This window comes from Balaenoptera borealis, assembly GCF_965194805.1.
Source record: "Balaenoptera borealis genome assembly, chromosome: 5".
Taxonomy (NCBI): Eukaryota; Metazoa; Chordata; class Mammalia; order Artiodactyla; family Balaenopteridae; genus Balaenoptera; species Balaenoptera borealis.
Window position 1 is genome coordinate 111,492,285 of NC_138862.1, and position 14,123 is coordinate 111,506,407.

The 14,123-nt window shown below is 38.4% G+C and overlaps 1 protein-coding gene across 8 annotated transcripts in view; it reads left to right on the forward strand.

The window, feature by feature from the left end:
- PLCH1 (phospholipase C eta 1) overlaps positions 1 to 14,123 on the forward strand; it is a 225,755-nt gene that overhangs the window by 165,212 nt on the left and 46,420 nt on the right. For all 8 annotated transcript variants that reach the window (XM_082394321.1, XM_082394314.1, XM_082394317.1 and 5 more), the window contains 2 exons: positions 2,360 to 2,531; positions 7,624 to 7,731. In XM_082394321.1, coding sequence (XP_082250447.1) covers positions 2,360 to 2,531; positions 7,624 to 7,731 — 280 coding nt within the window. The remainder of the gene's footprint in view (positions 1 to 2,359; positions 2,532 to 7,623; positions 7,732 to 14,123) is intronic.

Here is a 14,123-nt window from a genome sequence, read left to right on the forward strand (position 1 = left end):
GCGTCTTACAGGATCTCAGTTCCCCAACCAGGCACTGAACCCGGGCCCCAGCAGTGAAAGCCCAGGATCCTAACCGCGAGGCCACCAGGGAACTCCCCCTTATTCATTCTTTATTGCCTAGCCAGTGCCTGCAATATACCAGACATTCAAGAAATGATTTTTGCATTAAAAGAGGCAAATTAAAATTACAATTGCATGAAATTAATTTTATAGACATTAGTAGCCTTTAATATTTCTAACATTTCGTCTTCTCATTAATTAAATATGAAGTTAAAGTGCTGTTCTGATGAGAGACACTTGCTGCATAGCAGGTTTGGTTTGTGGTGTCTTCCACATGGAAGAATCCGAGTACTAAATTCTGATGGGTCTTTTTACCCTGATTGCTACTAATCTTAGCCAAGTTGATGAAGTGATTTGCCGTTATTTTCCAACATGTGAAGTAGGGCATTGAGAAGACCTCCTGTCCATGTACTTCGGAGGACCCTCTGGTGACTTGACTATGCTTACTTAAAGTCTGGGGATCCTTAGGAGAAAAGCACTTCAAATTAAAACAGTTAATAAGCTTGTTTAGCACATTTTAAAAGTGCAGCTTTAAGTTCTAGTTGCATCTTTTTTTTTATTTTTTTCCGGCTGTGCCGCCCAGCATGTGGGATCTTAGTTCCCCAACCAGGGATTGAACTCGCACCCCCCTACAGTGGACGTGCAGAGTCTTAACCACTGGACTGCCAGGGAAGTCCCAAAATGAAAATGTTTTGTTTTGTTTCATGTGTGGTTTTTTTTGGCCTCAACACACCGTACGCGGAACTTCCTTGACCAGGGATTGAACCCATGCCCCTGAGTGGAAGGGCAGTGTCTTAACCACTGGACCACCAAGGAAGTCCTTAGTTGCATCTTTACAGTACCAGGGTTTCTCAACCTTGGCACTATTGACATTTTGGATCAGATAATTCTTTGTGATGGGGAACTGTCTTGTGCATTGCAGGATGGTGAGCAAATTCGTGACTTCTACTCACTAAACACCAGTGGCAACCCCCATCCCCAACATTGTGACCACCAAAAATGTCTTCAGACATTGACAAATGTCCCTTTGGAAGGGTGCCACACAGTTGCCCCAGCCCCTGTCGAGAAGCACTGCTTCATACACCAAGCATCATTAGACACTGATAGCCTTTTTATAAACAGATTGATAATTTAAAAATCCATTGCTAGAACTCCCTGATGTGACTGCGCAGACAACTCAGGGTTGCTAGTCTGCTGTTTTTCTCTCTTTCTAACACTCTGGGGTAAAACCCATGTGAGGACACAGGAGCAAACAGATTATAGTCCGGTAACCAAACCGACCTCAGTCACAAAGGTTCATCTCTCGTATTACCTCTGGCATCAAGTTTACTAATGAGGATAGAATGTAATTTCAGGAGGTCACAGCCTGTATTGTGGAGTTTGTGCTTCTCATACAAGCGCATAAATAAATTTTTTTCTCCATATAGATGTATTAGGCAAGTTAAATATTGGTGTGACTATTCCGGAAAAAAATATATTGCCTAGTACTTCAGAAGATATGTGATGGAAACTAGAAAAAAAATGAAAATAAGCCTGAATTTGTTTTTCTGAGGAAAAAACAAAGTCAGAAGAGGAGTAAGGTCGTGGAATTGTTGCTGGTTCCTAAGGCTGTCTGTACTAATCGCTCCACTGGGGTCTCACGTTCTCTGCACAGAACCCTGAGTGCTGGAGGAGAGTGAATGCTTGACTTTTTTTTTTCCTTTCTGAAAGTAAAGACTAGTGTATAATTCTATACAAATGATTTTGAAATGCCTGACACAGGACGCTATAAAACACAAAATTCCATTGTGTTATTTTATCCTTAATAGTAATTTTCAAGCTGTGTGTTGAATATATATTTTTAGAGTAAATATCTTCATTTAATGATAGTCTCCTAGATGTTTCTAGACTTTTAAATAAATAATACAAAATTACCTTATGAGTTTTCTTTCTTTAGGTTTCTTATCTCTCAAATTTTTCTCTTTTATTTTTCCTTGTAAAAGAGACAAAATATATGTACTGTGTGTGTGCATGTGTGTTTGAGGGAGAGATAGAGCTACAAAATATTAGACTAAGTCATCTCATATGGATTGGTATTTTGTTCACCCTTTATGCCTGGTAAAATATATTTGGCCAGAGGAGTTTGTTATTTTTTTTAATGCATCTCTCATCTTTTTCATTTTAGAAGCATTTTAATTATCACCTCACTCACAAATACTGTCACTAGGCTTGTAAGAACATAATGAATACAGAATAATTTTCAAAAGTCCCTGTGAGTTGCTGTATTCGACACCTTTACAATGTGCTGCTGTTCTCTCAGGTTCCCGGTCATACTGTCTATTGAGAATCACTGCAGTGTCCAGCAGCAAAGGAAAATTGCTCAGTACCTGAAAGGAATATTCCGAGACAAACTCGACCTGTCATCTGTAGACGCAGGAGAGACCAAGCAGCTTCCAAGCCCTCAAAGTTTGAAAGGCAAAATCCTAGTGAAGGTAATTACCTCAGGAATGCAATAAAAGGCACTAATAACCTGCTAAGCCCTCCCTCCCTTAAGGACTGAAAACTGGTTTATCAAGAGAATAATAGTCAATATATGAAGGGTTGTCTAGATTTGTGCATGCACCTTGTTCCAACTTATTTATAGTCATACCTTCAGAAAAAGCTTGTTACTGACTGACCACGTATGCTGGGATTTGTTTTTATGAAGTGAGAACCTCAATACTGTAAACCAAATACTGAATATTTTAGTCTGTAGTAGTTGACGCTGGAGAGGGGTCTGTGTACGGGACCCCTGGATTACATGTGTCCGTATCCAAAAGCATTTCTTTCAGATTCTTCTCTGCCATTTCAAGCTCCAATAACTGTCTGTCAAAAAAAGTCTTCACGGTTGGTCAGCCTTGGTTATGTAAGTGAGAAGAGCTCGCTTCAAAGTAGAGCACACGTTCAGACACAGTAGGATTCGTGTGTATGCGGAGGAGCAGTAGGTGAATAGAATGGCATTTCATAAACAGATCTTCTGAGGGAGAAAACTTACTATCTGAAATGAATGTTATTAATGCAAGGAATAGCCAGAAAGACAGCTCCTTGTGTTCTCAGATTGCTGATGTGATTTTATTTAATTGCAGTTAATTTTGTGTGTTTGGACTAAAAGCATCTTGGATAGTTGTATTGTTTTGAGACTAAAAACCTAAGGAAAAGCAGTAGAGTATTAATGATCAAATGGGGTTATATTTTACTTAAAAAGGGTGTGTACAAAAACCAAATATCACAGAGGAGGCACCGGAAAGTCAGATAGTGTAATTTCATAGCAAGACTTTAACTGGGGCTTTAAGAGAGGACAGCAAATGGGAAAGATGGAAAGTATTCATCTTTAGAATGGGTCAAAACCTGTTTTTCTATCAGTTAAATGAGAGTTATAGGCTGAATCCATCAAAGGGGTGTCATTGGGCATTTGTACGTGTGAAAGCATTTTGAATAAAAGCTCCAATTATATAATGCGAGAAATAACGTTAAGGTCAATTTTCCTGAAGTCTTGCTAACGCAGTCTCTTGTGGTGAAAACTGATTGCTAGGTTAGAAAGCTCAGTGTCAGCTTTATAGCCTTGTAAATGTTTCCATGTTCCCAAATGGTCTTTAGCCAAGCGTCAGAAGGTTAAATGCAGAATGAGTCCATCTGATTGAAATACTTCTCATTTGGACAGTGGAACTTAAGGAATATTTGATATGAACTCATTGAATCCCTTCTGCATAACTGAGCTTTGGATCATTGGGCATAGACTGTCCTAGGGCTAATGGGCACCAGGATGAATTGAAGCCAGAAGACCTGAGGCACTTGTTGGAAGGAGTGGCAGCAATGTGGGCTGTGGGTATTTCAAAGCAGCTGCAGTCCATTTGCTAGTAGTAACCTTCTCCAGACTTTAAGGAGATTTCTTAGATCTCTGGACCAACACACTCCCATTTGAAGCAACAAAAAGGGAACTGATTTTCCTAAGTTCCTTTAGCATCAGAGCAGTCTGTGATCCAAAAGGCAGCATTTGAATGGCTACTTACCACTTTGGAGATGGACAAGTTGTTTATTATTATAACCGTGACACACAAACTTTCCAACCGTGTGTGTATACACACACACACACACACACACACACACACACACACACTAGTCCCTCAGTACCCACAGGATTGGTTCCAAATCCACAATGCTCAAGCCCCTCATATGAAATGGCCTAGTACAGTTGGCTCTTCACATCTGTGGATTCAACCAACCCTTGGGTACAGAGGGCCAACTGTGTGTGTATGTATCTCCTAAAAATTAAACAAAAATTTGCTTTTGAACAAAAATAATAACGAACTTAGTAATTTTCCATAGACTCATTACTGAAAGAAAACTTATCTGGTCCAAGCATTTTACTTTTACAGATGTGTCATAGAGCAGTTACCGCTGTCCTGGGGCCATGCAGCTAAAAGCTAAGAGATGGCTATGGTTCCAGTCTCTAGAAATATTTCCATGTACCATGGAGGAATTAATCTAATTCTTGAGTGTGACTCCTGCATGAAATAGTATGTATATCTGAAGGGGACTCCTAGGTCATTCTTTGTTTACACTGGACCACTGTTAAGTTCATAAAATTCTACCTAAGTTTATTCTATAATTTTCCTCAGGCGTAACACTGTTCATAAGAGGCGTTAAGAAACAGTCTTCTGTGGTGTTGCTTTTCTTCCTATCTGCCTGTATAAAGTATCTTTCAAAGACCAGGAATGTGGAAAAAGCTGGCAGAAGATATGGCCCTGATGTCTTTTAATGGGATTTTGAAAGGACTGAAAGTGAGGGCGCCTTGTGAATACTCTAGATGGCAACTTTCTCTCCTTGCTTCCCCACCTACTGCCACATTTAAGTAAAGGGGATTTGAAGCTTAGTGCCACATTTATATATCTATAGCTATATATATTCCTGTGGAAAAGAATGTAGTTTTCACTTTGCAGATAGCACATACAAATAAGAAATATATTACATAGGGGTATGAAGGCAAATTAAATACCACCTTTTTAAACCTATAACCATCCTTTTGTAAGTTGAAGAAAATATTTAAGTATTCAAATTCTAAGAGTTTGGATTCTTAATATAGATTTTGTTTTCATTACATAAATGATTTAACCAGCTTTGAATCTATCTCTTTGCCAAGCCCTTTAGGTCAAGAGCTTTGGGTATCAGGGAAGATGCAGGAAACTGGGAGGGAGAGTTCTCTGAAAATCTGACTGTGCTGGTGGTCCTGTGGAGGGAGGAGAAATGGATGAGGGGAAGATCCAGAGTGCTGAAGGCGGGCCAGTCACGGTGTGAAGAGCAGGAATATATAACAGAAGTCACTGGAGCGCTAGTTTAGAGAAGGTCAGCCTGGGTAGTAGTCTGGGATGATATTTAGAAATTTATCATTACTTTTGGCTGCCAAGCATATGAACATCCTTCCACGTTTAAAGAATTTCCCCCATCTTTATGCTTTTGCTGTATTCCATTCATTCAACGGGGTCACTAGGTCCAGCCCACACTCAAGGGGAAGGCATTATAGAAGTACATGAATACCAAGAGGTAGGAACCATTGGGGGTATTTTAGAGGCTGTCTACCACAGTGACCTTGGTCCCTTAGCCACAGAGTCTGGTTCTGCCCCCTCTGCCCCCCAAGATTCCGGGAGTGATTCAATTTCCTATTAATATTCCTTTCTGCTTACAAGTAAGATGCTTTTACTGATACAGATGGTTAGCTGTCCTAGAAGCCCTTATCAGGCCCCTGGGCCATGCCTTCTGCTTTTTTTTTTACTTTTACTTTTTCTGAATATAAATTGGGAAATGTAGAAAAGGAGAAAATAACTATCACCCATAATGCTGTTACCCAGAGATTCGTACTCCTAATAATGGGCCATATTTCTTGCCAGATTTTTTTCCCTGAGTTTTTATATATCATTGAGATCATAATGTGCGTATAATTCTATAACTTGGGTTTTCTACCATTTTGTTATAAGAATTCCCCCTTGTTGTCCAAAAGCCCCTGATTCCTAAAGTGTGTTGGTGAGTGGTTGCGAGGGGCATGTTCTGGCTGGGCAGGAGTGTCATTGCATTGTCCATAAAAGCAGGTCTGGTCAGTGCAGAGGACACAGCCAGCAGGAGAGAAGGGCGCGTTTAACCTGCTCAGGAGAACAAGCTGCTCTAAGGACATGGGATCGGGTGATGCCTGTATATGACGAGTCATATATTCTCGAACAGAAGCCTGGTCTGATTTTTACTTGTAAATATAGTATCCCTAATTAATTGTATTTAATTGGAAGTAATAAAACTGCCTTTTCTTGAAAGTCTCTTCTCCCTTTGTTTTGCCCCTAATTCAAGCGATCTGCCTTCAAGTCAGTCTGAAGTAATGATTGGCAAGGGGATAACAAATTTTATTTTCATTTTTTTTTTAAACTTTTTACTTTATATTGGAGAATAGTTGATTAACAATGTTGTGATAGTTTCAGGTGTACAGCAGAGTGATTCATTTATACATATACATGTATCTATTCTTTTTCAAATTCTTTTCCCATTTAGGTTGTTACATAATATGAGCAGAGTTCCCTGTGCTATACAGTAGGTCCTTGTTGGTTATCCATTTTAAATATATTAGTGTGTACACGTCAGTCCCACACTCCCTAACTATCTCTTCCCCCACTCCCCGTAACCATAAGTTTGTTCTCTATGAGATGTTTCTGTTTTATAAATAAGTTCATTTGTATCATTTCTTTTTAGATTCTGCATCGATATCATACAGTATTTCTCTTTCTCTGTCTGACTTAACTTCACTCAGTATGACAGTCTATTTTCATTTTTCAATTTTTAAAAATTATTTTTAATTGTAAAATACACACAACATAGAACTTACCTACCATCTTAACCATTTTTAAGTGTAAAGTTCAGCTGTGTCAAGTACATTGACATTGCCATGTACAGAACTCTTTTCTTGCAAAACCAAAACTTCATACTCATTAAACAGCTCCCATCTTCCCCACCACCCATTTCCTCCAGCCCCTGGATACCACTGTTTTACTTCCTGTCTCTATGAATTTGGCTACTCTGGGTACCTTATATAAGTGGAATCATACAACAGTTGTCTTTTGTGACTGGCTTATTTCCTTTAGCCTAATGTCCTCAAGGTTCATCCATGTTGTAACATGAGTCAGAATTTCCTTACTTTTAAGAGCTGAATAACATTTCAGTGTATGCATATACCACTTTTTGTTTATCCATTCATCTGTTGGTAGACACTGGGTTATTTCCACGTTTTGGCTATTGTGAATTTTCATTTTTCATTTCCTATTTTATTTTTTAACTGAAGTATAGTTGACTTACAATATTATATTAGTTTCAGGTGTATAACAGAGTGATTCAATACTTTTATAGATTAGACTCAATTTAAAGTTATTATAAAATAATTGCTGTATTTCCCTGTGCTGTACAATATATCCTTGTAGCTTACTTTATACATAGTAGTTTGTACCTCTTAATTCCCATACCCCTATCTTGCTGAATTTTCATCTTTAAATTGAGTGTTTTGTTTCATTTCAGGGCAAGAAGTTACCTTATCACCTTGGAGATGATGCAGAGGAAGGGGAAGTTTCCGATGAAGACAGTGCAGATGAAATTGAAGATGAGTGCAAGTTCAAGCTCCATTATGTAAGTTACAGGCTTGGCCATAATTTTTACCCTCTATGTGCTACAGTAAAAATTGCTGCTGTGTTGGAATCTTCACAGATATGGTGGCTGTAGTGTAAAAAGGATATTTATTGAAAATTACTTTGTGTGCTGACACAAAGACTCCCAAATGTTTATTGAGTGAGTGAGTCAAGGATACTTGTGTCCTAGAGTTGGAAGGAATGTTAGTGATTAACCCATCTGACCCTCTCTCCAGGGACAAATTCCCTCCTATTACAGCTTGGTCAAAACTCAAATTGCGGTTGGAAATTTCACTGTCTGATTACATAAATGGGCTTTAAGCCCCACCAGGCTGCCTGTCAAAGCTGGCTCGCAGAACCCAGCTGCAAGTGTGTACGCTTCTCTAGAATGCTCATCCCCTCCCTAAGAGAATGTACCTTGGACCAGAAGATTTCCAAGCTCTTCCAGACATGGGTCTCTTGGCTAAATCTTAAATTTGCCACATTTCAGATAAAATGGCATAGAATAGTTTGCCAACTGCATGGTGCTTCAGACCTCTGTCCTAGATCAAGGAGTTGCCTTTGTAGAAAAGCACTGTTTAGCCAGGTAATCCAATGGAAATGCAAACCTGGGAGAACTGTAAGGCTTAAAGACCTCCCCCAACCCCCATCACTATGGGGGACTAGGGCTTCTTGACTTCCCCCACCTTCTACAACTCACGTGATTTCCAGGAACATATGACAATCTGAGAGTAGCACCTGCTCATGTTAATTTGTTGTAAGGTTTACAATTTCATTTCTACAGAAAAGTAGTATTCCTCTAGATGTCTGGACCATTGTTCTACCCTCTAAAAAAAGAGAAATATTGTATAAAATCTGCTAATTTACATTATTGCCCTGAATTCAATTACTACATCATTAAAAAAGTCTACTCTCTTTGAAATAATAGTAACTGTGATGACTTCCTATAGGTATTAAAGAGAGCTGGTATTATTTTCAAAGAGGGCAAGAGCTTAATGACAGCTGAAGTCTCAGTAGATAGTTCTTTCTTGGCTTTAATGCATTTTAGAAGGGATGAAGTGGAGAAGACTCAGCCTTGAAGTGAAAAGGAAAAATTACCATCTGTATTAATCTATTGCCTTTTAATAGTTTTTATTAGCTCAATTAAATACCACTAATAGGGCTATGGTTACAGAAAATTAATCTCAAGAGATTTACATAAGTGAAAATACAGTTAATATTTTAGTTTCTTTTTTGCTCTTCCAGCTAATTGCTATTTTTGTAATTAATTACTTGCGATTATAGGTAATTTCGTTCTTTCTTTAAGCTTTATTTTATAAGCCAGATTTTTGTCTCTGAATTTCAATATCTTTGCCTCTTGTTTCCCAAAACTCTTGGTTGCCAGCCTCAGAGTAGTCTATCCTTTAGAAGCAAGGAGCAGAGAGTCTTGACTAAGTTATGTGTTTAAGGAATGTAGTTTTTAGTGAAAATGAGTGGTGGAAATTTAGCTATTGATACTATCACAATAGTCATTTATTGCTCTGAGTAAAACCCAAGTTATTCTAGTTTCTAAATCCACCCAGTAATATAAAATTTTTTCTGATGTCAGTGAGCCTTCTAACTTTCTAAGTTAAATATCTATAATTATAAAAGAGAATTAGCTATAGTTTTATGGAAACAAACCAATAAATTCACCTGTGAAAATATCCAACTGGGTTCCTCTCAATCTTCAAAGTCTCTTGGTTGATGTCTAGGAACACATATAGGTCGAGAGTTTAGAATGTGATTCCATAAAGCTAGCCATGCTCTTTCATTTGGATTCTTTGATTTGGGCCTAAGTGAAAGTGGAGAGCACCTTACCTGTAACGTTTTACAAGTGTCTCTCTGTTAGACTTTAAGAGAGAAAATATATAAAGAAATCAACATTCTAGTGGAAATATATAAGGTTTTTACTCATCTTTTTCAAATCTTTTTTTGGTCTATTTTTGAGCTCTTCTGAGAAAAGGCAGTGCTGTATTTAGAAAGCCAAAGTGTTATCCCATAATCGGTCAATTTCTAGTTCTGTTGTCAGCAGAGGGCTCAAATGCCTTATCTGAGTGTTGAATGTAAATTGTCTGATCTAAATCGAGTGTCTCATCATATTTCTGCAAAGGCGGATGTACTGTGCATAGTTTGTATGAAACCAATAATTACCTTAGAGGAAGTTCTTAACCTCAGTTTTAAGTTAACAGAATGTGGTTAGATTTATAAGTTATATCTGAATTATTGCAATAAATAAAGATTTTCAGCTCAGCATTCGTGAACACTGGAATGCTAACTGTCATGGGGCTTATGCAAGATTCGTTGGCACATTCAAAAGATTTTTATGGAGGAACTCCTGTTGGAGATGCACCAACATGCTGTAGGTGTTGGGGCATATATCAATGAACAAAACAGAGAAAAATCTCTGCCTTCTTGGAGTCTCTACATTGGTGGGAGAAGGGAGGATAGACAATAAGTAACATGTGTAGTGTATTAGGCAGTGGTAAGTGCTAAAGGGAAAAAGGGAGGGAAGACATGTAGAAAGTGTGTGTGTAAAGGGTCTGTTGACGTTTTAGATGGGATGGCCAGGAAAGGTCTCACAGAGAAGGTAACATGTGAGCAAAGACCGGAAAGAGGCGAGGTTAGCCATGCTCATATCTGGGGGAGGTTGTTCCAGGCGGAGGGAACAGCAGATGCAGAGGTCAGAAGCAGGATCTGTGGCTCGCCCAGCTTTACCCGGACGTTAGAACAGAGAGGGAGGCAGGACCCTCACGCTGGCCTTCTTACTCCTCCTAGTCTACCGTCTAGCTAAGGGATTCAAACCACACCGAAAGCTTTTGCTCTTTTAAGAAATGCTTTCTTTTGAATTAATTGAATCCTTTAAGCTTCTACCTCATTAATTTGAGGCTTCAGCCGTAGAGAAAATCTGGCTCATACTGTAATAAGCCATAGGTAAAGCCGGTGTGTTCAGTGACCCAAGAATCACACAGCTCAAAGACTCCGGGGACAGCTTCGTTTCAGCCACAGCACAGTAATCTAACAGATTTGATTCAGTGGGGCCAGCTCACCGTTATTCATCTTTAAGGGGTCCTCTAATGTCAGTGTGCCTTACAGACTTTCCACCCCCATAGTTCAACCTCACTGATTATTTGCCTCTTCTGCCGAGCTATTCAGTATCTTTTTCCTTGCACTCTCTGAATCTGGGTTCAGCCAGCTTCTTAGGTACAAACATCAAGCTGTCTGTCTCCTACATGAAGCTCATCCCGTGAACACCAAGCCTTCCAACAAGTTTAAACAAGCCCTAGTAGAGTAACATGTAACCACTTTTTGTGTTATGTTAGTACCCTAAAACCATTATTCACTCTGCATGTCTCACACTAAACACTTTAATAGTTTCCTCCCTCCCTACTACCTTAGATTGACCTTCTTTCCTAAGTTATTCATTTTATGATTTGAGCCATTTTAAGGACGATTATGAATCTTGTTGTTTTAAGACTTGTCAGCACTCATGGAAAGGATGAGTTACCTCATGATGTTGTGAGGTCCTGTTCCTCGGTAAACACCCACGTGCCGGGCATGCTGTTGCATCCTGGTGACAAGGGGTGAGGAGTGGAAGGTGAGCTGAAGATTCCAGTTGTTTTCTAGTATATGATACAATTTCTTCCTCCCTGCCCTGCCAGAGAGTTAAGGTAATGAACATTTAAGGTCTAATGTACTGTATTTATTATCGATATGTGTATGTATATATTTCCCTTATATTTCAAAGTTATTATCTTCTGAGAATTATTGCCGAGAACTCAACTATCCCTGTTGTTTTTTGAAATTAATTTTTATTGGAGTGTAGTTGATTTACAGTGTTGTGTCAGTTTCTGCTGTATAGCAAGGTGAATCAGCTATACATATACATATATCCACTCTTTATTAGATTCTTTTCCCATATAGGTCATTACAGAGTATTGAGTAGAGTTCTCTGTGCTATACAGTAGGTTCATACTAGTTATCTGTTTTATATACAGTAGTGTGTCTATGTCGATCCCAGTCTCCCAATTTATCCCTCCCTCTTTCCCCCTTGGTAACCGTAAGTTTGTTTTCTACAACTATTTCTTGTTGGTAATATGTCTTTCCTTTCTATTCTAGCTGTTCTGTGACTTCACTATTAAATGACTAGGAGTAGGTTTATTTTTCTTAGCACTCAGTATTCACTTCCTACTGGAGAACTCATGTTTTCTTTCATTCTAGAAAATTCTCAACAGTTTTTTTCTTCAAATATGTTTTTATGCCATTTCATCAGTCTTCTTTTTCCGGAAATACTATTAGATTTAGGTTAGAATCTTAGTTTATTTTCTATATCTCTTAATTCTTTAATGTTTTCTTTATGTCTCTGCTGATTCTGGGTACTATATATTTACAGTATTATTTTCCAATTCATTAATTATCTCTTTGACTACGTCTGGTCTAGAGTTTATCCCAGCTATTCTTTTAATTTCAATGACTATGTACTTGATTTACAAAATTTTTATTGTTTTTTTTTTTCATAGACACCTGTTCTTATTTTACTGTTTGGCTTCTTAGTTTCTTGTTCTTTTTATGGAGCTATTTCTTTATATCTTTGAGCATCTAAACATATTTATTTCAAAGTGAAAGAGTAAGTCTCCTTTCCATGTGTTGATGTTTTTAGCCCTCCCTCTTAGCATTAGTTTTTCCACATGGGTTTTAGAATTTTGGGTTGAATATTCAGTTTTGAGTGGAATTTTTTTTCCCCTTCCATTCTCCTTCTTTCTGTATTTAACCTTCTTATCTAGTGGTTTTGGGATTGCTTCTACTTGAACACTAAGCACCCCCCACCCCCATGGTGCCCACACATATACACACAGCCCACCTGTGCCCCTAGTTCCTAACCAGACCTTACATTGATTGAGAGTTCTCTGACACTAGAGATGTTGAAGATATTACCCATTCAGTCACCAAGCAAACCAGCACTTTGGTTGTCTTCTTATTCTTCCCTCTTTTGATATTAAATTTTGAATCTTCCTCACAGTAGTTTTTTTGGGTTTTTTTTTTTTTTTTTTAATGTTTCCTATTATAAGCGAGGATCCCATTCCAGCTTTCTTCACCACCTTGGTTTCATGTTAAGAGACCAGCTCTAATCTCCCACAGCATGTGGAGCACTTTTAGTTTCTATTGTACTATAAGATATAAATTCTTGGCCACCTTTGCCCACTGTGAATGTGGAGCTCAGCTACATTTATGATCTGCAGTGATCTTGTTTATTTTATTTCGACCAAGATTATGACTTTTCTCTTTGTTAGTTCTTCTGTCATTGGAGCAGTGGGGGACTTCAAAGCATGAATGTACACTGTCATATATAAACCCACATGTATGTACAGATGCACAAACCCAGACTTACATTCATTTTAGACAGGATTTTTTTGTTTTTTTCTTAATGTATATGAAGAATGGTTGCTCTAATAACATTTAAAAATGTATGCTTAACAGCTCTGAAGAAACATTACCTTTTGCTATTTTTCTGACATTGTACTATTATTTTTTTATACCTGAGCTAAAATCAGCTTTTAAATATGAACCACTTGTTGAACCCTTATTAGCACCAGCACTATGCTAAGGACTTTATACTTATAGAATTTCATTTTATTCCTATAGCCATGGGGATGGGGTTGAAACTATCATTTCTAATGTTTTACAGATTAGGAAAATGGGGTTGTGATAGATAAAGTAATTAATCTAGTGATTAATTTAGAGGAGGAAAATTATATGGGCCATCCTTGCTCTCAAGCATGATATTTTGTATGACCTCTCAAATTTATGTCTTTTGGGGAGTTCATCTAGCTGGAGAGACACACTTATCACACTGGCAACAAATAATAACAAACTTGACATATTGTTATGTCATGTGGAATTGACTTAAGAGAATGTGAATTCAGAGGAAAGAGAGCTGAGGGTAGCCTGGAATACCCAGAGTAGGTCAGATGACATACTAGGTAGCAGTCATCAAACACACAGGCTTTGGAGCCTAGGTCAAAGCCTGGCTCTGCCACTCTAGGCCTCAGTTTCTTTATCCTCATCTTCTAAATAGACATCAAAATAATACGTCAAAATGTTTTTCTGGCTCTCTGACCTGCCTCCCACCTTCATAAGTTGCGTTCACACTCCTGGGAAGGGGTTGTCCCAGTTGGCTCTGAACTGTGGTAGGAGTGTCCTCTCCTGGCTGACATTGACCTCTGACCTGGAGAAGGAGCAGGTCTACAAACCTAGGGGACTCTCATGACCTTGCACAAGTACATTGTGTGACTGGCCATAATATCTTGGAAATCTTGAAGTCATCCATTTTATCTCCTTATCTTCCTGGGGATCTCTACTCTTTAAAAAAGCTAT